The sequence below is a fragment of the Eubalaena glacialis genome, chromosome 2 (genome assembly GCF_028564815.1).
Source record: "Eubalaena glacialis isolate mEubGla1 chromosome 2, mEubGla1.1.hap2.+ XY, whole genome shotgun sequence".
NCBI lineage: Eukaryota > Metazoa > Chordata > Mammalia > Artiodactyla > Balaenidae > Eubalaena > Eubalaena glacialis.
The window spans coordinates 165,766,344-165,790,708 of record NC_083717.1 but is presented as its reverse complement, the minus strand read 5'-3'; the positions used below and the strand labels follow the sequence as shown (position 1 = coordinate 165,790,708).

Sequence of the window (24,365 nt, the reverse complement as noted above, 5' to 3'; positions counted from 1 at the left end):
TAAAGTATAGGCACCCAGAACCACCCTGGGGCATCTGTATTTGAATGAGCACCTGCAGGTGATTCTGATGTACCCCGTGGTTTGAGAACCACCCACCCAAACAATTACTGAGGGAACTCTCATCCGCTACTGGTATAGTCCATCTGGACCAGGGCTGTACATTAGCATAACATTAAGAAAAAAATGCCCCACTGCCAGAAATTCTGACTTAATTGACCTGGGGAGGGGACTGGACATTGGTATTTTTAAAAATAAGCTCTCCAGGTAGTTCTAATGTATGGCAAAAGTTGAAAGCCAAGACCTTCATATATGAAAACCAGCAGTACCCCAAATTTCTGGGTATCTGAAAGGATTGATCTGCTCTGAACAGTGATTGGAGTAATGAGACAATGAACAGAAACAATGATTCTCTGATCAATGACACCCTGTGAAATAGACTAAGTGGTAGAAATAGAGGGAAGATATGAAAAAAACTCTGTATCCCAACCTCAGGGCGATTCAAGAGGATAAACATCACTAGAACAGAGCAGGCTACTAAGAACAAGTAGTCCAAGAAATATTACAGATTCTTGGAAATAAAAAGCACGGTTGTCAACCACTCTTCCCAACACTTCGTAGGAAAAGAAAAACTCATTAAAGTATAAAATCACAGAATGGACACCATTGAAACTGGTGACTCTGAAGAGTAATTCAAGGAATTCTATCCTTGAATATAGAATAAAAAGATTAAGAGATGGAAAAATAGTAGAGAAAAGAGATAGGGCTGCTACACCCCACATGACCAGAATTCCTACAAAAGGATTTCCTGAAAAGAGAGGGTAGAATGGAGAAAAGTGTAGCAATAATAGAAAGAAAGAAAGGAAGGAAGGAAGAAGGAAGGAAGGAAGGAAGGAAGGAAGGGGACCCAAGTTAAAGAAAGATTTAAGTTCTTGGATCCGATCAAAGGGACTACCGAGGGCATGTCAGAAATATTAGAAAGAAGATACCCATCTACATACTATTTTCTTTTAATGTTGATTGAGAAATATGTCTCAAAGTGTTAGTTTCAAATATATCAGGTTGGGACTTCCCTGGTGGCGTAGTAGTTAAGAATCCGCCTGACAATGCAGGGGACATGGGTTCGATTCCTGGTCTGGGAAGATCCCACATGCTGCGGAGCAACTAAGCCCATGTGCCACAACTACTGAGCCTGTGCTCTAGAGTCCGTGCGCCACAACTACTGAAGCCCGCGTACCTAAAGCCCGTGCTCCGCAACAAGAGAAGCTACCTCAATGAGAAGCCAGCGCACCGCAGCGAAGAGTAGCCCCCGCTTGCTACAACTAGAGAAAACCCGCGCGCAGCAACGAGCACCCAACGCAGCCAAAAATAATAAATTAAAAAAAAAAAGTATATATATATATATATATATCAGGTTAACAAAGCTCTGGGGAAGAATGGGATTTGGAGGAGGTAAAGAAAAACTTCTAGTTTTCATTTTTTATACTTCATCATTATTTGCTTGAAGTAATGACATTTTAAAATAAACCCCTTAAAAGTATGACTAGACTAGAGACTAGAGTAACAAAAACTAATACAAAACTTGATTAATAAAGCAAAAGTCAAGGAAGAGAAACAGAAACAAGAAGAAAAATTAGATTCAGAAAACATAAACTATCAGGAAAAAGATTAACTATATGATCCGAGTAAATGTGACTGCTTTCTATCCCAAAGTCTAAGGCAAAACATACCGCTAGAAAAATGGGCAAAAAACACAAAAACAGGCAAGCCACAAAAGAAAACTGAGTATCTAGTAATCATGAGAAAAGATTCTCAAGTATGTTAACAAAGAAATAAAAGTAAAATATTTTTATTTTCATCTGTCAGATTTGCAAAGATGAAAAAACTTGATAATGCTTGGGTTGGTAAGGATGTGGGGAAATGGGCACTTTTAAGCTGAGGGCATGAAAAAAAGTTGTTATTGTTTTGCTCCAGGGGAATCTAGCCATATGAACTAAAATTAAAATACGCATACCATTCTTAGCAATTCCAACACTGGACGTTTATCCTAAAGAAATAATTGGACTTGTGTATAAGGATGTTCCTTGTGTCACTGTTTATGTTAACAACAACAACAAAAGGTTATAACCTAAATATTCTTTTTCCCAAACATTGACAAACTTTATCGTGGGGGGGTTCCCACCTGGGATCCCACCCTCTTAAATAAAAAGGTGCATAGAAAAGAAGGGATTTAGAAACCTTTGTACAATACCTACATCCTGGGCCCCAGGGCGAGAAGGGGGCGATGGCTGGGTGGGCTGCAGGGGTGGAGGCAGGGCCCTTGCCACCTGCATGCCCACATCCGCCCTGAGTATGAGGGTGAGGGAGAGGTACTCTGGGAGGGATGAGGGAGCTCCCAAGCTTGGGGCAAGATGGCTGCGGGCGGCGTGTTATGACCTAGGCATTAGTTAAATAAATCACACTACAATCATGTAAGTGGACATGATGTAACCATTAAAAAGCATAGGTGGATCTATACGTGTTTACCTGGAAAGATTGCCATGATATATTGTTAATTAAAAAATTACGGGACAGTGTATATGTAAAGGACCTATTTATCCAAAAGAATATGATATTGTATATACATACAGATCTAAAGGGATAGACACTAAGTCAAAGGTTTTCACTCTTCCTTAGTTCATGGTGCTCTTAATGTCTCACTAAGTTTTTCATGGAGCCCCTGGGCCAAAACAACAACAAAAACCTTAACAGTTTTTTTTTTCTTAAAAAGTCAAAGAGCTTAATATGTATCTATGTCCTAACAACTTAACAGCTATTTGAAATACATATAAATTGAAAGGAAAAATAATATGTTTACTTCATTCCTAATGACCGCGTGTGTGCTGTGGAGTACTGCACATCTTCTCAAACTTTGGAATCAGACTGGACCTGCCCCCTCATTTCCTAGTCCATGTTGATTTTTGCCCAGTACTTGCTTTTTATCACAACAACTGCCCTGAAAACTCAGATTTGCAAAGATATGACATCACTGGAAGGAATGTAATGTGATCTAATGTTGAGAACGATGAATGACCATAAGCTAATCGTCTATACAGTATCTGACATGGGTTGAACATCACTGTGTTTCCCTCAAAGATTTAGAATGTCCCGTGGGAACCCTGTGAGTTCCCTGCAGCAGCCTAGAGTGCCCTGGTGCAGTTTGGGAATCATGGCATTAGACTATTAACAAAGGCTCCTTCTGGAAAATGAGATTGGGCCGGAGGGAGAAAGAGTTTTCTTTGTTATGCCCATCTGGACAGTTTGAACTTTTTATAAGAAGCGTCTATGACTTCTATTACTTCTTATAAGGTTTTCCATTTTAAGAAAAGAAGCCAGAAAAAGAGCAAGAATGAAAGTGAATGAGAGAGATATAAAGAAATGAAGAACAAATGAAGAGTTGTCTCACCGAGGGGCAGAGGGTACAAAGGCACACCACACTGGGTTTCCTTTTGTAATCGTGAACGTGGTCTAAGTCCCCCTGGGCTTCGGTTCCTCAGCTACTAAGTAAACACACTAGTTTCTCTCAACGGTAAGGAGCTATGGGATGGAACCATTGCTGCCCGCTATTCCAGAAGAGCAGAGTGATGAAAACCACAGCTCTGGAGCCCTCTGCCTGGGTTCTAAACCTAACTCTGCCACCTACTTGCTGTGTGACCTTGAGCAAGTTCACTAACTCCTCTGTGCTTCAGTTCCCCACCTGTTCAATTGTGAGAATAATAATGTTTACCTGTTGTGGGGATTCAGTGGAAGACACTTACTGTGTGGCCAGCACAGAGTAAGTGCTAGCTATTATTGTTGCTGCTGCTAATGTATCAAAGCCAAACTGACCCACAGATTCTTGCCCTCCAGCAATCGGAACTAGGAAATGTGAAGGACTGTCCCAGTTATCATCACATCCATAGGGTCATAGAGAGGTCAGAGGGAAGCCACAGAGGATCCACGTACAAAGCTGTGAGGAGGTAGAAACCATGGGTAAGGAACCCAGTTGGGTGGTTACTTGAGGGGTTTCTGTTCTATTGATAAAAAGAGTCAAATTAAGATAGGGTGTAACACAGTAATCAAGACAATATGGTACTGGCACAAAAACAGAAACATAGATCAATGGAACAAGATAGAAAGCCCAGAGATAAACCCACGCACCTATGGTCAACTAATCTATGACAAAGGAGGCAAAGATATACGATGGAGAAAAGACAGTCTCTTCAATAAGTGGTGCTGGGAAAACTGGACAGCTACATGTAAAAGAATGAAATTAGAATACTCCCTAACACCATAGACAAAAATAAACTCAAAATGGATTACAGACCTAAATGTAAGACTGGACACTATAAAACTCTTAGAGGAAAACATAGGAAGAACACTCTTTGACATAAATCACAGCAAGATCTTTTTTGATCCACCTCCTAGAGTAATGGAAATAAAAACAAAAATAAACAAATGGGACCTAATGAAACTTCAAAGCTTTTGCACAGCAAAGGAAACCATAAACAAGACGAAAAGACAACCCTCAGAATGGGAGAAAATATTTGCAAACGAATCAACGGACAAAGGATTAATCTCCAAAATATATAAACAGCTCATTCAGCTCAATATTAAAGAAACAAACACCCCAATCCAAAAATGGGCAGAAGACCTAAATAGACATTTCTCCAAAGAAGACATACAGACGGCCAAGAAGCACATGAAAAGATGCTCAACATCACTAATTATTAGAGAAATGCAAATCAAAACTACAATGAGGTATCACCTCACACCAATTAGAATGGGCATCATCAGAAAATCTACAAACAACAAATGCTGGAGAGGGTGTGGAGAAAAGGGAACCCTCTTGCACTGTTGGTGGGAATGTAAATTGATACAGCCACTATGGAGAACAATATGGAGGTTCCTTAAAAAACTAAAAATAGAATTACCATATGACCCAGCAATCCCACTACTGGGCATATACCCAGAGAAAACTGTAATTCAAAAAGACACATGCACCCGAATGTTCATTGCAGCACTATTTACAATAGCCAGGTCATGGAAGCAACCTAAATGCCCATCAACAGACGAATGGATAAAGAAGTTGTGGTACATATATACAATGGAATATTACTCAGCCATAAAAAGGAACGAAATTGAGTCATTTGTTGAGACGTGGATGAATCTAGAGACTGTCATACGGAGTGAAGTAAGTCAGAAAGAGAAAAACAAATATTGTATATTAACGCATGTATGTGGAACCTAGAAAAATGGTACAGATGAGCCGGTTTGCAGGGCAGAAGTTGAGACACAGATGTAGAGAACAGACATATGGACACCAAGGGGGGAAAACTGCGGTGGGGTGGGGATAGTGGTGTGCTGAATTGGGCGATTGGGATTGACATGTATACACTGATGTGTATAAAATTGATGACTAATAAGAACCTGCAGTATAAACAAACAAACAAAACAACTAATACTAAACTTTCATTGGGTTATTTGTATGGAAATATGTTAATATAAATGTTTCAGACATTACATGAAATTTCTAAAAATCTTATATGTTCTGGTATAATGTTATAAGTCATAATCCTAGTTATTACTTTAAAATGTATATCTCAGAAATAACTAATTTTCTTGTCAACTGCATTATTATGAACTTTCATCAAATCTTTAACCGTGGTCATTTTTAAGTCTTTTGTCATTTACAGACAGTTCTGGGTGTACTCTGATGCTTTTGTAAATATGTTCCTATAAAAGGGTTTCATCTTCAGGAAATTCATGGAAAAGACTCTGACAAGTACAGGTTTCTGGTACCTGACTGTACTGCTGAACTGAATGAATAAGCATTTTCAGAACTCTAATGAAAAACTGATGAGCTCATAAAAGTGCTAACAAAAGATCAAGATGAAAAAAAAAAATTAATTACATGGGGCTGAGTGAACTGATGAGGATGAGTATAATTTTTGTGACTTTCTGGTTGAATTTAAAAAAAGAAAAAATCCCACAAGAACTCAGAGGCAAAGAATATACAAATCAATTTTCACTGCAAAGTAAAGGAGCTGTTGCAGTGGAGGATTACTGGACTGAATGTCAATATTATGACATAGTATGAGTGTGTTTCATGTTTGGTAATTGCAATCATTGCTGCTTTTGTTGTGGTCATCCATGTACAATGCTTGGTGTCAGTCTATTTATCTCTTGTAAAAATAAAATACAGTGTGTGTGAAAAAAAAAAAAAAAAAAAAAAAAAAAAAGCTGGGTAACATCCAAGAGCAGATTTCCTTTAGGTGTGACATCTGGGATGTGACTTTTGTTATCAGGAGGATGATATTTGTGCATGGGAATTGTGAAAAAATTGGAATTGAATCCTCTCATTTAGTACATCATCCATATAAAGTATGTCAGAAATAAACTAATGGAATTCCACAAGTGTGAGTAAAAAAAAAAAAAAAAAAAAAAAGATAGGGTGTAACATAATCTCACGATCTCATGCATTGCCCCGCCCCCAGTCCCAAACATTAAAACATTTTTTTTTTTACCTCATCTCTATGTCCCATAAAGCGATATCGTCACTGATCCAGGGATTGGACGGCTCAGCTGGCGTGACCAAAGGGTCATATTCCACGTACTGTTCTGTGTAAGCAATTAAGCTGCAGGAGGGAAGCAGAGCCAAGAATGCCACTGATTTCCTATAAAAACGTGTATTCTGCTTTACACAAACATTATATCAGTCTTCATATAATTCCAAGTTAAAGGGGAAAAAATTTACCTTCCCTGCCACTTCCAACAAATCCAACTGTTTTCATTTGTCCTTGTTCCCTTCTCATGACGAACATGTCGTTTTCGCATTATTGCAGTCATAGTATACATGTGCATTTTATATCTTTTTCCCACTTAACTCTTTCCCTGAACCTTGGTTGGTGCATCCTCCCCTGGTTATGCTAGCTTTACTGATACACTGGTCCAAGGCTGCCTGTGTCTCGTCCTCCCACATGGACTACAGATCTCAAGGCATCTGCGGCACACAAAGGATGCTACAGTTTTTCTAGGCTGCCAGTGCCTCATTCTCAACTGGAGGACTTCTTTATTGTAAAGACTTTAAAATCCTGGCAGACCAAAAGGAGTTAACGTATTATAAACATTTTTCCAAAAAGCAACTTAGTTTTTCTAGTTAAACAGCCACACAATTTAAATAGCCGCAAAATCTTTTTAAACAAAATTTCAATTTTATCAAAATACATGTAGATAGTTAAAACAATAAAATAGTACTAAATGATTTCTTCTACAAAAAAGCAATAGCAATGTTTTCTCCTGTCCCTTCTCACAGAGGCACTTACTTTCAGTCCTTATTTCTTGTAGCATTTACCTGTATATTTCTAAATAATATGTTTTTATAGCTGCTCTTGAGTATCAATTTTAGACAAGGATTAACTTTCTACTCACCAGTCCCCCCCACTCACTCCACCACTTCCTCCCATGATCCTCCAAATATAACACTTTTTGTTAAATCAATAGTCAGTATCCACATTATTAAACTGGGTAAAAATTGTCTGCTGCTGAGCTAAGCAGCATATTACCTTTTTCAAGTGTTCTAACAAATCTGTAAAACATCTAGCAATAATTTTTCACATCTTAAACACATCAGATCATCAAGCAGTGTTGCCTCCCTGTCTCTTTGGCCCTCTCCCCAAAGTCTTGGAGTCCTCTTGCTCGAGTCTGGACTGTTTGCTCTATAGGCTTGATGCAAAACCATCATCCTGGGCCTTCCTTCACGTCTATGTTAGAGCCCGTTTCCTGGATTCCATGTCTGTCTATTGGTTTTCCCTCCTGGTTGTGTTGAAGCACATCCTTTAGTAGTTCCTAAGAAAGGATGCATAAGAGCTAAATATTTTGAGTCCCTGCAGGTCTAAAAATGTTTTCCTTTTATCTTTACACTTGACTGACAGTACTGGACACAGAACCCTAGGTTAAACATCATTTTCTTTCAGAATTTTGAAGGCATTGCTTTACTTTTTTTGATATCCAGTGCTATGTTACTGTTGAGAAGCCTGAATCCATTTTAATTTTTGTTCTTTTGTTTAGTTTCTCTTCTCTCTGGAAGCTTAAAGTCTTCTCTTTATTGCTGTAATGCTCTCAAATTTCACCATGACCCTCGCCGGTAGTTTTTACTCACTGTGCCAGGCACAACGGGCAATCCATAGGTAAAAAAAAAAAATTCCCAGAAATCTTATGGTATTTCTTTGCTAATTTCATAACCTTCATTTCATCTGTTTTCTCTTTTCAGAATTCTTTTAAATTAAATATTGGAATTGATAATCCAATATTCCTAAATTTTCCCTCCTAAGTTTCATCTTCTTGTCTTTTTGTCTCATGGTTCTTCCAAACTTTGTCTTTATCTTTTTCAACTTGGATTATCATTTTCTTACATTTCCAGAGTTCACTCTTGTTTATCATAGTATCTAGTTCTTGTTTTATGAATGAAATATCTTCTCGTATCTCTGAGGATATTAAATCTATATTTTTATTGTCAGTTTCTTTTGTTTCTTGAATGGTTTTCGGTTCCTCCAAGGCCCTTTTTCTGTTTGTTTGCTCTGATCACACTCTTTTGTGTTGGGGCTCCCTCCGAGAGTCGGGAACATCACTGGACATCCATTTGTGCTTAAAAGTGAGGGACCAAGACCTGCTTGGAGGCTTAATGTGTGTGTGGACAGGATCTGCCAACTGATGGGCTTCGTTGTCGGGTCAGGGCAGCTTGCCTGTCATTTCACTAAAGCTCCACGTGAGAGATCTGGAGTCCTTCCTCGGGGGATATCTACTTTGCTCTAGAGCAGTGGCAGGCAAAGTTTTTTCTGCAAGATCCAGATAGTAAATATTTTAGGCTTGGCAGACCAGATGGTGTCTGTTGCAACTGTTCCGCTCTTCTGTTGTAGAACAAGAACAGCCATAGACAATCCATGAATAAATGCATGTGACTGTGTTTCAGTAAAACTTTATTTGCAAACACAGGGAGTGGTGTGGAGTGGATGTGGCCCATTCGTTGTAGTTTGCCAGTCTCTTACCCATGGGCATCTACATCTGGCTCCTGGAGGGCTGAGAGCAGGACAGGGGAGTGGTAGAGGGTCCCACAGCTCTGTACACAGCTCGCTCAGTAATTCTCTTGCTTTCAGCTGGCCCTTCATGATGTGATGTGTCTGAGTTCTGAGCTGATGTGACTCAGTTTCTCCGGAGAATAAAGTGCCCATCTCCCATGGTGGTGGTAAGAGGGGAGAGAGGGTCTCCTCATGTGGCACAGATTGAGGGATCCAAAAGCTCCGGAGACAGACTACCCATTCCTCTGGGGTTATCCCCATGCCTCCTTCTTGCCTTCCATTGTCCCTGGTGCCTTCAAGAGCCAAAGCCAGATTTTGTTGGGCAAATTGGTTTTGTTATAATTCTCCCACCCCTAACATGGAGGTCATAATGTTTTTCACTTTCTTTTTTATTAAATTTTGAAATATTTCTTGCAATCAGAAAGGCATAAAAACTGTAAGAGCATCACCCTTGTACTCACCACCCAATAAAAAGAAACACAACATTACAAATAGAGACAGAGACCTGCGGTCATGCTCCCCAATTATTTATACTTTTGACCTTGGAAAAATGTGTGGAAACTGTTAATCCATTCATTTGTTGACCTTGTGAGTTCATACCATTTTCATTCCTTTATTGACATGTTGTCAATATTTTCAACCTTTATTGACATTCCTTTATTGACATGATGTTACTTTTGGGAAGGGAGAGAAGACTAACATACATCCACAATATTACCTTGAATGAATTTATTATAATTTATATAATAATTTCCTTTATATTGGACATAGACTTCTAATTTTTTTTTTTAGTATATGTAGTGCTGGCTATAGTAGAACACCATTGTTCAGAAAGGTTTTTCCATCTTTTGGGTTATTTATTTAGAATTAACATCCATAAGTGGAATTATTGGGCCCAAAGATATGAATATTTTTATGGTTATCGATCTACAATAAAACTTTTCCCTAAGCATCACCAGCTTGAGTGTCACCAGTTTCCTCTGCAATGGCAGATTCAGAGCCACAATTCCTGCTACTGAATTGCAAAGGGCAAGCATGGCCAAGTAGCTTACTTCTGAGAATGTGAAGAAATTCACTGGCAGCTCCATCTCATTGCTACTCAAAATGTGGTCCACAAACCAGCAGCAGGGGCATCACCTGGGAGCTTGTAAGAAATGCAGAAGCTCAGGCCCCACCCAGACCTACTGAGTCAGAATCTGCATTGGTAGTAAAATTGGCCAGGTGATTCATATGCACGTTAATGTGTGCAAAGCACCACATCCCGTTCTTCAATTTTCTGAGAGGCTCAGGACACAGGATATTTTATTCATCAAATGAAGATGAAGGAGCCTGTGATACTTTTGGTTTTAAATTCGGTCGCAGGTTTCCTAACACCTCACAACCTCCTCACTGTCCCAGGCGTGGACCGTCACCCTGTGGGGCGGGAGGGGCACTGGTCCAAGTTGAAAAACCTTGGTTCTAGCTGTGGGGTGAGCCACTGAACTGATCTTTGTCAAGTTCACCATAGCTTACATAATGGTCTTGATGAGTACTCAGGACCATTTGACAAAAAAAAAATAGGAAAGCATTTCAAGAGTCTTCCAAGTACCCAAGAACTGTGAGATAGATGACTGCAACCCCCACATGCAGCGCAGGCCCACCGTCCTGTAAATCTCCTGCTGGATGTGCGTCTGGCCTGAGCGAGGCTTCATCCGTATGAGCCACACAGCATCTCAGGTGAGAATGAACAGGGAAGGGAGCTCTAAGTGAGCATTGTGACAGGAAGCATCAGGCAATAACTTGGTGCTGTGACAGCTGCAAGGGGAGTTACCCCTTTGCCACTTGGGCTAATTTCATTCTTCCTGAAAGAAATGGGCTTGCACATTAAGGAATACATCAGTTTCCTAGCGTTACTATACCAAATTACCACAAAATTGGTGGTTTAAAACAACAGAAGTGTATTCTCTCACTTCTGGAGGCTAGAAGTCTGAAATTGAGGCCATGTTTCCCTCTGAAGTCTCTAGGGGAGAATCTTCCTTGCCTCTTCCAGCTTCTGGTGGTTTTAGGTGATTGATCATTGGCTTGTGGCTGGATCACTCCCATCTCTGCCTCTGTCTTCACATGGCCGTCGGTGAAGACATGTCTGTGTCTTCTCCCCTTCTCTCTCTTATAAGCACACTTGTCATTAGATATAGGATCTACCTGGATAATCCAGAATGATCTCATCTCAAGATCCTCTGCAAAGACTCTTTTCCTAAATAAGGTCACATTCATTCCCGGGTTCCGTGGGTTAGGATTGCACATATCTTTTGGGGGAGACCTCTATTCAACCCACTGCAAGGAACGTGAAAGCACCTGGATGTGAGGATGGGGAAGGCACAGCTGACACCTGACTCCTCTGTTCAGATGGACACAGTAACAGACCAGCAGCAGGTAACCTAAATCCTATTCAAGGGATGACAGGCCACACTGAGAGGCTTCAGAGTGTCTGAGGCATGATGGGGTGTTGGGGGCTTTCCTGATTATGAAGCATTTGGGCACCCACAGTGCTCTCAAAATCTGAGATGGAGCGTGCAGCCCATGGGGCTCTGCTCAGCTGTGACTCCTTTGTCCTCCCGGATGTCTGCCCCTGGCTGTTCCAGTGACCTCAGCCTCGGGTGACCCTGTGTCTCTAATAAAGGACTTCTACTTGAGCAGCCCAAGGCAAAGGCTGGTCCTTCGTCTAACTAGTTAGTTACAAGTTATGAGGAAAAAACATTTCTTAACCAGAAGTGGATTTCCCAGAAGTAAAACGTAGGGATGGGAAAAAATTTTCCTCCCCATCCTCCCCCACCCTGCCTCAGATTTCTGTGAGACAGGCTGGAGGTTTTACCAGTAGACCCTCCCCGCACCTCCCAGCTTATGTTTTATTAGACCTTGCACATGGCCACGCCTCCTACCTGGGAAGCCAGGTCCAACCAGCCAGGTCAGGTCCCGGAGCCAGGAATGAGTGCCTGGGGCAAGGGGACAGCAGGGAGGCTCAGGAGAGGCTGGGTGAGTACAGTTGACCCCTGAACAACATGGGTTTGCACCACACTGGTCCACTTGTAGGCGGATTTTTTCAATAGTAGATACCACAGTACTACATGATTGGTTGAATTCACAGATGCAGAAATGGATGCCAAGAACAATGGCAATACTTTATATGTGGATTTTCAAGTGCATGATGGTCATATCCCTAACTCCCGAGTTATTCAGGAGTCAGCTGTACTCGGGCACTCGAGGAGACTGCACGTGGCTGCCTGCTACTGCAGGAAAGGCAATGAAGGCAGCAGTCCACTGCCCAGCCTACGGCAGCAGAGGCTGAAATGGCCAGAGAGCAGCTGTGAGCATCACAAGCCTGTAATGAAACACAGGCTCACAGTCATGTCTCTTTTAGAGAAATTTGGGGCTATTCAGAGGAGTGGTTGGAGGAGAGGTGGTGAGATTTAATGGAGATGTTAGTTCAAGAGAAGTGGTCGAGAGCCCAAGGTGGGATTTTGTAACTACACAGGGACACAAGATATGACTATGGAATAGGCATTAAGTGTGAGTGAAGATGTTCCTATGACCTAGCCCTATGTCCTGCCTTCTCAGAGCAGGGTCCAGGCAGGTATCCAGGATATAAGTGGAGGACCACATGAAGAAAGAGCTAAGAACTTCCTGCAGAAACGCTCGACAGTCTGCACCAAGGCAGCAGCTCAAATCAGTAGGATCACTAATCAGTCAGCCAGTGCCAGTAGTGGCCAGTATTGGTCAGCAGGGAAATTTACTGTAGGAAGAGGAAAAGCTATTTTGTTAAGGTACAGTTACATAAATAAAGTTGGTTAGAGGCTTTGTAAAGGAAACAGTAAAATTATATGGGCATATGTATTTTCAATGTTCTGTCTTATTGGTAGAAGTAGGATGTATTGAATCATCAGAATTACATATATACCTCTCAGGGGTATAACAGGAATTTTTGATCAGCAAGGGACTTGGAAATGCACACACTTTAGAAAGGAGAATGTGCAGTTTGATCTTCTTGAGATTCTATGATAAAGGGAGAGATTGGGTACTGTACTAGTTTCTAATGGCTGCTGTAACAAATTGCCACATACTTAGTGGCTTAAAATGACACAAATGTATTACCTTCCAGTTCTAAGGGTCAGAAGTCTGAAGTGGGTTTTGCTGGGCTGAAATCAAGGTGTCAGCAGGACCGTGTTCCTTCTGGAGGCTTTAGGGGAGAATCCATTTCTTTGCCTTTTCTACCTTTTAGAAGCAGGCTGCATTCCTTGGCTCATGGCCCCCTCCCATCTCTAAACCCTGCAAACCCCGTTCAATGTTTGGGTTTTGACCCCAGTCCCTGACACAGGGCTCCTGAAACCCTTGTAATCTCCTGAGTGATAGGAGTCTTTTGTTCTAATGAGGTGACTCTGGGTGGGCTTATGGATGGCTCCTAGCTGGGGCTGGTCACCAAAAAGACCAAGCCATGATTAGAAGCTTGGAACTTTTAGGCCCACCCCCCATTCTCTTCAGAAGGGAGAAAGTCTGGACATGGAGTTAATAATTGATCATGCCTACATGAGGAAGCCTCCAAAAAATCCCAATAGTATGGGATCCAGGGAGCTTCCAGTTGGTGAACATATCTACATGGGGAGGGTGACGCACCCCAACTCCACAGGGAAGAAGCTCCTGTGCTTGGGACCCTCCCAGACCTCGCCCTATGTATCTCTTTGTCTGGCTGCTCATCTGTATCCTTTATCATATCCTTTAATAAACTGGTAAGTGTAAGTAAGTGTTTCCCTGAGTTCTGTGAGACACTCTACAGATTAATCAAACCCAAGGAACGGGTTGTGGGAACCTCTGATTTGTAGCCAAGTTGGACAGAAGTTGTGGGTAACCCGGGAACCTACTATGACTGGCATCTGAAGTGAGTTGGGAGCTGTCTTACGGGATTGAGACCTTAACTTGTGGGATCTTATACTATTTCCAGGTAGAGTGTCAGAATTGAGTTAAATTGTAGGACACCCAGCTGGTGTCAGAGAATTGCCTGGCGTGAGGAGAAAAATCCCCACACATCTGGTGTCAGAAGTACTGTGACACGCTGCTATATATAAGATAGATAACTAATAAGGACCTACTGTATAGCACAGGGAACTCCACTCAATACTCCATAATGGTCTATATGGGAAAAGAATCTAAAAAAGAGTGGATATATACATATGTTTAACTGATTTACTTTGCTGTACACCTGAAACTAACACAACATTGTAAATCAACTAGACTCCAATAAAAATTTTTTAAAAAGTACTGTGAGTGTGGTAGTTTCAGATTAAAGGAAAAACACAGGAAAAGGAAGACTGGATTTTTCCCTACACAGCATCCCAAGAGTGAAGTATGTATATGGGATCTGGTTTACAAAGCAGGTGAGGGGAAGATGGAAAGATACAGTTAGGCTCCAGGGGAAATGGGCAGTAAGGGATGGCTTGCAGCTGTGGGAAATGATTAGTCAAGGGAAACAAAGGCATGGAATACAAAGCCTTATGGGATAGTGACCATCATTCCTACTTTATAAATACAACACAAATGTGCTACTGGATTCCTTAGGAAACTGGGGGTCTCTCAGTGGGAAGGAAACCTGGAGACTGAATGTGAGAAGGGGTGAATAGGAGAGTGTGTTTGCACCCTCTTTGATATATGCACTTTCTAAACGATGATGCACAAAAGGGAACCGGGTAGGAAGAGCATCTGATTAGGAAGGGAATGAAAAGCAGAGCAGCACTGCAGACACGGAAGAAGAAAGTTTGGTTCTCATTAATTCGTTCATCTATTTTTTTCACGTTGGAGAAGATGGGGAGGAGAGACAATATGAAGAAAGAATTCCTTAATTATGGGTCACCCAGAGAAAAGATATGCAATAGAGAAACTCGGGATGAGGGAAGGGACATGGAGGTGAATTTAGCCCCTCAGAAAGAAGAGCATATACCAGGCCAGGTATTGCGGCCCTTCTAGATCTTGGTCTGGATACAGTCACCCTGGCTATAGTGTTACCTCTGATGGTTTCTCTTCTATCACCTAACGTGAGAAGCAAGGACCCTGCGGTGTCTGGAATCACATAAAAGCAATGTCATAATGACCTCTTGGGCCCCCTTTTTTCCTCCCTGAAACTATCATTAGACATTAAGTTCACGGACCTCTATCACCCTAGCATGTTTTTAATAGACCCTTAGGGTATGCAGTCCCTTGCTGTCTTATCTCACTTCATTAATTACATTTCATGATCACAGAGGGTCAGGAAGCAGAGGAGGAACCAGCTCCAATTTCAGGGTGCAGCAGTGATCTCAGACATGCGCAAGCAAGGTGATGGTAAAAAATCAATTCAGCAGTCAGCTGTGATGCACAAATGGCTCCCAGGGATGGGGTAAGGACGAGCCGAGTACAGGAGCAGTTATAAAATGACACAAAGCCATCTCTCCACGTGGGGCAGCACGGTGTGATCCAGGCAGTGACTGGCTAGAGCTCAGTGCCACTAAGGGTGGGGAAACATAGCAAAATATAGAGACTTTTCAGACAAGTTTGAACTAAAACATATAGAGTTTTGCATTCTCAAAGTTGGTTTGTCCAGTGCTGTAAGGCTGGGGTGAATAAAAAGTGGACCCCTTGAGGGCTCTTGCAAAGAAGACTAAGACCTCATCTATTTGGCGACTTCAACTACTGAGGAAACATAGGTAAGATAAGTGACCAAAAGGGGCTCTGAGCAGAGTCTACAATGAAATAAACTCTATGCCCCAAGGCTCACTGTCTGCTATTTGGAAGAGCACACCTCACGAAGACTCTTTCCTCTTGCTTTAGGATGGAGATTAAAGAACTTGATTATTTGATTTCCTGGTGTGGTAGATCAGTTTTAAAAATGGAGTCTATTTCCCCAGCCCTTGAATCTGATCTGAGATTGTGACTTGATTTAGTCAATAAAATGCAGCACAAGTGTCAGAGTGCCACTTCCAAGCCTCAAGAAGCTTTGCATGCTTCTGCTCTCTTTCTTGGAATCCTACTATCCACAGGTGAACAAGGTCAAACTAGCCTGCTGGAGGATGGGAGACCATGAGAAGGACTGCCCAATGGTCCCAGCTGAGGTCATCCTAAACCAGCTGAACCAAACATGTGAGAGATCCCAGGCAAGATCAGTAGAGAAGCCAACCCAATCCACGGAGGCACACAGACAAGAGGGTGGCCCAGAGGACACAGACATGTGTACGTAGACATGTGAGCACACAGACTGGCACATAAACATGTGAGTAGTAGTAAATGCATATTGTTTGAAGACACTCAGTTTTCAGGCGTTTTTTTTTTTTTTCAGGCGGTTTGTTACTCAGCAATAGCTAACTGATACACCTGGCCTGGTACAGGTTGGAAATGGGAGTTGTTTAGAGAGGAGGAAGGGCTACTGGAGATAAGCCATGCTGACAGGAACAAGAAGACAAACCAGCAACTAAAAAGCATAAACACAGACTCAAAGAACATAATGGTCTGGGGCCGTTTAGGGAAAGGGAAGCATTTTGTGGCACTTAATTCTGATCACTGACAGAGTTTTAAAGCACAAAATAAGAACACTGACCCTGAGTTATCCAGAAAACTTAACTGAAATGCAGCGTCCTTTCTTTAAGAAGACAAGGGCATGTTTAAGAAATATTTTCATTCAACATAGTTAAAATGAAAAGCTTAAGGTGTTAAGCATTATTAATCTGGAAAATTCATCTGTGTGTGCAGGGACCATACTTTCTGAAGCAAAAATTGGGTGACATTTCAAACAGACTTTTGTGCTGCTTCCAGGAAATGTAGTTTGGTTGCCATGATGTTGCAATTTTGGGGACATTTGACCACTCATGGGGACAATGAGACAAAATAGGTGAAATCAGGATGACCCAAGCAAGTTTGTGCAGAAGAGCCAACCTCTTCACATACGGCCCCTCCTTCCTCAAAGGTGCCGGGTTAGTGGTGCCATAGGAGGCACCCAGGGGAGACACACAGATTGCAGGCTGCAGGGCCAGCCTTCGGCAGCCTGCGGGGCTCTCTGTGCTGGAGACTGAAAAGAGAGAGGGTGGGAAGAATTGCACTAATATAGAACTGCCATCTGCAGGGCCAGCCTCATTCCTTGGCCTGCCCTCTGTTCCTCTGGACACCACACACCCAGTTCATGCAATTCTGCTACTTTCCAAAGCACCACAATGGAAAATAATAACAATCGTTCACATTCATTGAATGAGCTGTGTCAAGGACTGGATCAAGCTCTTGCCGTGGATCCACCCATGAACCCTATTAGTTAAGTACTACTGATCGCTCCCCTTTCAAGAGGTGGAACAGAGGCAGAGAGAGGTGAAGCAAATTGCCCAAGGTCACACAGTTAGAAAATGGCAGAGGCAGAATCCAAACCCAGATGACTGGCTCCGCACCCACCCCCTAAATTGTTCTGTTCTGCTCCTTCAGTTTGCAAAGTTTCCTTTTTCTCTTCCCAGCTGGGTCTGGCTGCACCCTTTGACCCAGCCTTGACTCTTGCCTTTTTTAGAACTGGACCTTTATGATCATCAGCCCTCCCGCCCTCTCTCCAATTTCAGTTCTCAGGGAACTAAGTGAAAAACGATGTGCACCTGTTCTCGGAGGGCTGCGGTCCTTTGCCTGATGGCCTCTGGCTAATTACCACCATCACCTGGAGCAGGCCCAGGGAACCCAGATCCGTCAAGGAGAAGTGGCGCCCACCTGAGATAGCTCAGCTGTCACCTCTGGCGAGCAGAGCAGTCGCACCCTAGGCCAGCTGCCAGCGCCACCTCCCTGTCCCCACCCCCGCAGAGCTGCTGACAGAGACCAAGGCTCCAGGCTGCTTTATCTCTTGCTAACACCCGTCTCCTCTCCCTCCTCCTCTATCTGGGGGTTTCCTGGTGGCTCTAATGAAAAACCCTTGTGTCACATTGAAAAGTTGCCAGTTATTGCTGCTGGGAATAAAGTGCAGTCTCTGCTGGGTGGAGACTCATGAAAGCTTCAAGCTGTGGAGCAAGGAGTGCAGGGTTGGCATGAATAATCTCTTCAATGTGAGCAGCCCCTCAAGCATAATTAGATGGTACCCGGTGGCAAACAAACCAACAATAGGCGCGTCCAGCTCCCCTCCCCCACCGCGGCTGTCTCCTTTCCCGCCTTGCACACCTGCACAGCTGGCCTCCCTCGCGCTGACTGGTTTGGGATCTCTCCCTACACCCCAAAGATAAGACCAAGCTGGGTGTCCCCTTTGAGGTGAGCTCTCAGGTCACTGTGAGTGGTGGGCAGTGGCTTCCCCAAATCCTCGGAGACCTGGTCAGTCCACCGCAGAGAATTCAAACTGCAGGTTCCTCGACCTACTCGGAATCACTGAATCCAATTCCCTAGCACTATGGCTTGGGAATCTCCATTCTTAACCCCCTCGTTCACCTGGATGATCACACTCAAAACCACTGACCCTAGCAACCAGACCCAGGGAAAGATGCTCCCGCAAACATGCTCTCCTAGGACTGCAAACTTTAAAGTGCCCTTGCAAGGCTAGCTCTGACCCTCACAGTATCCCAGGACAGCCATTTCTGTCCCCTTTTCACAGAGAAAGAAGCTTGTAGTTCCTCACAGGCTATGACACCAATGGAGTCAAGGTCCTCCCAGCTATCTCACTAACAAGCACTCTTCTGGGACAAAGGCAACCACAGTGAGATCTAAAAAGCAACCTGACAGCCTGTACTCTGGAAGCCCCACATTATGATAGTGGGGTGCGGTGGCTCCCCAGCCGCCAGGCTAAAACTGTGACCCCAGAGCACTCGTCTAGATGTGAGCTCCAGCCATGGCAACCTTCTCAAGCACGTGCGTTGGGGAAAATGGGAATATCAGTGATTCTCAAGGGGGTCGATTTTGTCCCCTCCTGGGGACATTTGGCAACGTCTGGAGACATTTTCGGTTGTCATAAACTGTGAGGTGGGGTTTTGGCATCTAGTGGGTAGAGGTCAGGGATGCTGCAAAACATCTTATCATGTACAGGGCAGCCTTCTGCAACAAACAAGTATTCGGCCCAGAATGTCAATCGTGACACTACTGAGAAGTCCTGGAATAGATACAAGATGCCATTAAAGAGATGAGCCCATATCCAGGGATGTCCTTGGCCACCTGAGGGCAAAGTGTGAATTCCAGTTTGGCGTTGGGTGTGGAGTGTTCTTTGCCTCAATCTGCTGTTATTTATCTAGAAAGAAGATGTGGATGAACCCAGGGGCCAGCAGAGAAAGGCTTACAGGTTGAACACACAGCCAGCCCTCTGTGTGAGGTGGGCTTAAAGGACCCACTTTACTGTTATAGCCAATAAATACTAAGACCTGGCTTAAGCCCTTGAGTTTTCAGATATTGGTCATTGCTTTACCAGTAGCATATGGATGAACAAACCTTCAGCTTGGGGCTGTTGCTCAGATTTATGCCATACAGACTCCCCAGGTGGTCTCCCCTCTTCACAGAGAGTTCAAACACAGACAGTTTCGTTGACAAAATTGAGTTTCCCACGAGTTAACAAGGTGGAACCAGCTCCTGGTGCAGACTGTAGCACAAATGCCCTGGCGGAAGCCAGGCTGGAGGTCCCAAATATTTTCTTTACAGTTGGTTCCATGCAGTTGGCTGGTTGATGGTGTGTGGAAGTGGAACGTCTCCTGATGGACCAGTCCCCTCCTGTTTGCGCAGCTAGCACCTCAAAGGGCATACGTAATTTCTTTCCCCTTATAAAGTGAATCTGGGCATTTTATAGCCGAAAAGGGAGCAATTCCATTTGAATTAATCAAGAGGCTGAAGGTAAAAGTGCATTAGGTAGCTTTTAAGGATGTTCTTTCTTGATTGACAAGGTCCCTCGGCCACCCCCCTGAAAAGCTTTAGCAGCAGAACATTTCTTGACATCACTCAAGGGAGGTCTGCTATCTTAGCTGTACTCACACAGGGTCTGTGGTTTTTTCACCCATCAGTTTAAGAAATGACTGTGGTCTGCCTCTTGGTACACACTTGTTAGCCATAACCCTGTAACATTTCTCCTTTGTTAAATTAGAAGAAAGTAGTAATATTATTAAGGGGAAACATACCTTTCAGCCACTTTGGACATTTTTAAACGATGCCTGTCAATCTGTGCATTCAAAAATGTTATCTGGGGAAAGGCAGAACAGAAGTGTTAAGACCAAACTGGAATTTTTTTCCTCCCCTTCACCCCAGGAACCCCAAACCTGTATTTCTACCAAGATCCAAACACCTCCTCTGGACAGACTTCTCCAGCCCTCCAACTCGACACTCCAGCAACCATTTTGCCCTTTTGGAAATTCCTACCACACTAAGAAACACACTCTACAATTTAGCCTACGTCACATATTCTCCTGTGTTGTGTTACAGCTTAAGTCTTTTTTTTTTTTTTTTAAATAGATCTTTATTGGAGTATAATTGCTTCACAATACTGTGTTTCTGTTCTACAATAAAGTGAATCAGCCATATGCATACATATATCCGCGTATCTCTTCCCTCTGTGTCTCCCTCCCGCCCTCCCCATCCCACCCCTCTAGGTGGTCACAAAGCACCGAGCTGATCTCCCTGTGCCATGCGGCTGCTTCCCACTAGCTAGCTATGTTACATTTGGTAGAGTATATATGTCCATGCCACTCTCTCACTTTGCCCCAGCTTCTCCCTCCCCCCACCCCGTGTCCTCAAGTCCATTCTCTATGTCTACGTCTTTATTCCTGCCCTGCCACTAGATTCATCAGTACCTTTTTTTTTTTTTTTAGATTCCATATATATGTGTTAGCATACGGCAATTGTTTTTCTCTTTCTGACTTACTTCACTCTGTATGACGGACTCTAGGTCCATCCACCTCATTACAAATAACTCAATTTCGTTTCTTTTTATGGCTGAGTAATATTCCATTGCATATATGTGCCACATCTTCTTTACCCAGAAGTGAATGAAAACTTAAATATAGTATATATTCTACAAAGCTTAGCAACAGCATGGAGGTAACACACACACCATAAGGATCTGGTTTGGCTAATCTCCAGTGATCTCCTACCCAACTTTCACACCTACATCATGCCCATGTGCTTGGTGTACTTAACTGGCACTGAGTAGCTATTTTCCATACATCTGTTTCCTTTTCCCCACCCAATAATAAAGTTGTCAAGGGAAGGCACCTCACAGTTTATGTCTTTGGGTGCCCCCTAGAAGCCAGTAAAGCATAATGTAAAGTCAAGTCACTTCATTACCAGTGAACCCCTGGAAAGCAGTAATGTAATTAGGCATTGTCTGTGACCTGGGTTGACCAGTTAACTCCTCATCATGAAGGAAGATAACATGGAACCAAATAATGCTGAAATGGCATTGTGGGTAGGGTTTGCTTTATCTGTCAACCTTCGTTTTGAATTAGAGCAATAAAGTTGGTGGTCCTGAGCTGGCTTACTCTGGAAGTGCAATACAATTTTAAGGACCCTGTGACACGAGTCCCTCCTGCCTCCAGCTCCCACAGCGTCTTGGGGGAAACCCGACTGCGGCAGTCAGCCCATGGTGTTGGGGTAACTCATTTATGTCCTTTTCTAGTAACTGCTGGAGTAACTCGGTGGAGAATTTGTCTTCTCGAGCCTCCGTGAATTATTCACACACAGCGCCCAAAGGTTCAAGTCACCCACAGCTGGGTTCCACTGTGCTTTCCAGGAACTCAAAGCTCACTCAGCCTCCAGAGGTGGACATTCAAAAGGTTTTTCAAGCTGGCCACATCTCCTCCTTAGAGTGCAGTAGCCCATTCATTCACCTGTTTCCGGATGTCCTCTTTTGTAGTTTTCCTGATTGGCTGACTGGGGACGTGCACTGGGCTTTGCGACTGGGATTCTTCCGTCACGCCGTACACTGACTAGAGAAGAAACAAGAATATTGAATCATGCACCCTCAGAGTTGAAGGGGGTCCGAAGGGTCAGCTAGTTCAAGCGCTCATCTCATGCTTCCAATCCCCTCCATGACATCCTGACAATAAGGGAGTGGCCTCTGCTTGAAATTCTCCAATAATGGGAACTCTGCCTCTTGAGGCAGCTGGTCCATCTTTGAGTTACCACTATTAGAAAATCCTTCCTTTCATTGAGCTTAAATGGTCTCCTTGTATATCAGTGTTTCTCCAAATACAGTCCATAGACCATCTGCAAAGAGTTATCTTGGGTACTCGGTAAACAGGTACATTGCCGAGCTCTACCCAAGACCTCCTGAATCGGAATCTTCGTGGGTGGGGTTCGGGAACCTGCACTTTTATCAAATGCCCCAGGTGATTCTGAGACACAGGAAAGTTCAGGAACAATTCCTGAAGTTATGCAGGAAGATAAAGATCCCCTCTAGATTTTCTGTTTGTCAGCAGATGACATGCCTGTCTGGTACAAACTTGAGATGGCAGGGTTTCCGATTTTTTCCTTTTAAGCTGACCAGTTTTCTGGACACAGATTTTCCACTTGCCCACAGCTATAGCTACTTTTTAATCTGTTCCTTTTGTGAGAGACAGATTAAAGACAATCTTTGTTCTGGGAAAGAAATAAAACACTGAAGGGTATGCAATTTATAGCTGAAATCTATAAAATCAAGAAAGGCTCAGGGTGCATGTGGGCTCCATGAAATTCTGGAATATTAGAATTAGGGGGCCTTTAAAGACTAAATGGGGACATTTTAAGACTAACATTAAAGTATAATACAGTGGGCATCAATATCTCAATGAAGAACAAAATATATAAGTAAATTCAAGAAGTTGATATATATGTCACGTCACATATATATTGATAGAGGAGAGAGAGCCACTGCCCCTTCCAGTATAGTGAAACACAAATGATCACTGGATCATTCACAGTTGGGTGAGATGGTGATTTGACTTTGGGAGATCTAGCTATACTAAAAGACTTGCATTTGTGTCAAAGTACCAAGCTGGCCTTCGCCTGTGGTGTTGCCCTACTTTTTGTTCCTTATGTTTCCCTTCCTCTCTGCTGTCTCCCCAGAGCCAACTGCTACTTACCCTTTAGACCTCTGCACCCTCGAGCCTGCTATGGAAACCCTTGGGAAGCCCTGGATCTGGCGCACCCTCCTGGTCTTCCTGAACGGTCCTGTACTTCCCACCGTTGCCTGCTGGCTTGCTTCATGCCTACCAGGCTGTGGGCTTTGTAAGACTTGCCACTATATTTCCGCAGCCAGAACGGTGCCAAGCACACACCAGCCACTCCATAAATATTTGTAGAATGAATGACATGGTTTCAAAGGATGAAACGGGGAAGAACTACAAATAGTAAATTATTATTTGAACAGTACCGGAAATGGAAGGGCGATCCCAAGAATTTTTAATTCAGCTAAACTAGCAAACCTTTTTAACCTTTTGCGGGTTCTTCAAACGTCGACATTTTCTGATATCCATTTCTGTTGTGTTCACACAGCCTGGCTGAGAAAAAAAATCATCATATAAATTACTAAGTGAAAAATCATACTTTCCAAATTGGCTCAAGTGACACCATCAGAACCAATCTTTATCTTTTCCATTACAGATAATACATGCCTACCCCCATTTTGCCATTTACAGTTTTTCTTTTTTACAAAGGTGTTTCACCTTCAGTATGTGTTCCTCCGCAGAGTTCTCATATGAATTAAAACAGCTTACCTCATATTACCTAAGGATGATAAGTAGAGAGTACAGTGTACAGTTTATAAGAGTAAACTTATTATTTAAATTGGTGGATGGCTTCAGTCAGAGCCTTTGTTCTTTCATATACCTAACCATCTAAAACCACTCCACTATCAGGATGGGGAATTTTTTTGTTTTTTTTGGTTTTGCTTTTAATCAGACTTGAGGAAGGCTGACATAGTTTATTCGTTTTACTTCCATTTCATGAGGAAAATGTAAGATTTATTTTAGTAATACGAAATTAGAAATGCGTGAAACCTCATTATTCGTGGATTTTGTATTTGTGATTTTGCCTACGTGCTAAAATTTATTTATAACCCCCAAGTCAGGGCTTGTGGTGCCTTCATGGTCATTTGTGGACCTGCGCAGAGCAGGAAAAATGTTGAGTTGCCAGACCTGCGTGTTCCCGGTGAGATGCCTTCTTATTTCATCTCATGCTGCAAACAAATGTCCTTTGCACAGTCTATTTAGCACTATTTTTACACATTTTTGTGTTTTTGTTGGTGATTTTGCCCAAGCCCAGTGCTGATGTGCTGTCGAGCGTTCCTAAGTGCAGGAAGGCTGGGATGTGCTTTATGGA

The 24,365-nt window shown here is 42.9% G+C and overlaps 1 protein-coding gene across 1 annotated transcript in view; it reads right to left on the bottom strand.

Annotated features, from left to right (window-relative positions):
• Positions 1-24,365, bottom strand: part of RGS6 (regulator of G protein signaling 6) — a 582,039-nt gene that overhangs the window by 61,396 nt on the left and 496,278 nt on the right. Inside the window, exons 10-13 of the mRNA XM_061182706.1 lie at positions 23,471-23,545; positions 21,896-21,994; positions 20,192-20,253; positions 6,543-6,653 (exon numbers count right to left, since the gene is read on the bottom strand). Coding sequence (XP_061038689.1) covers positions 6,543-6,653; positions 20,192-20,253; positions 21,896-21,994; positions 23,471-23,545 — 347 coding nt within the window. The remainder of the gene's footprint in view (positions 1-6,542; positions 6,654-20,191; positions 20,254-21,895; positions 21,995-23,470; positions 23,546-24,365) is intronic.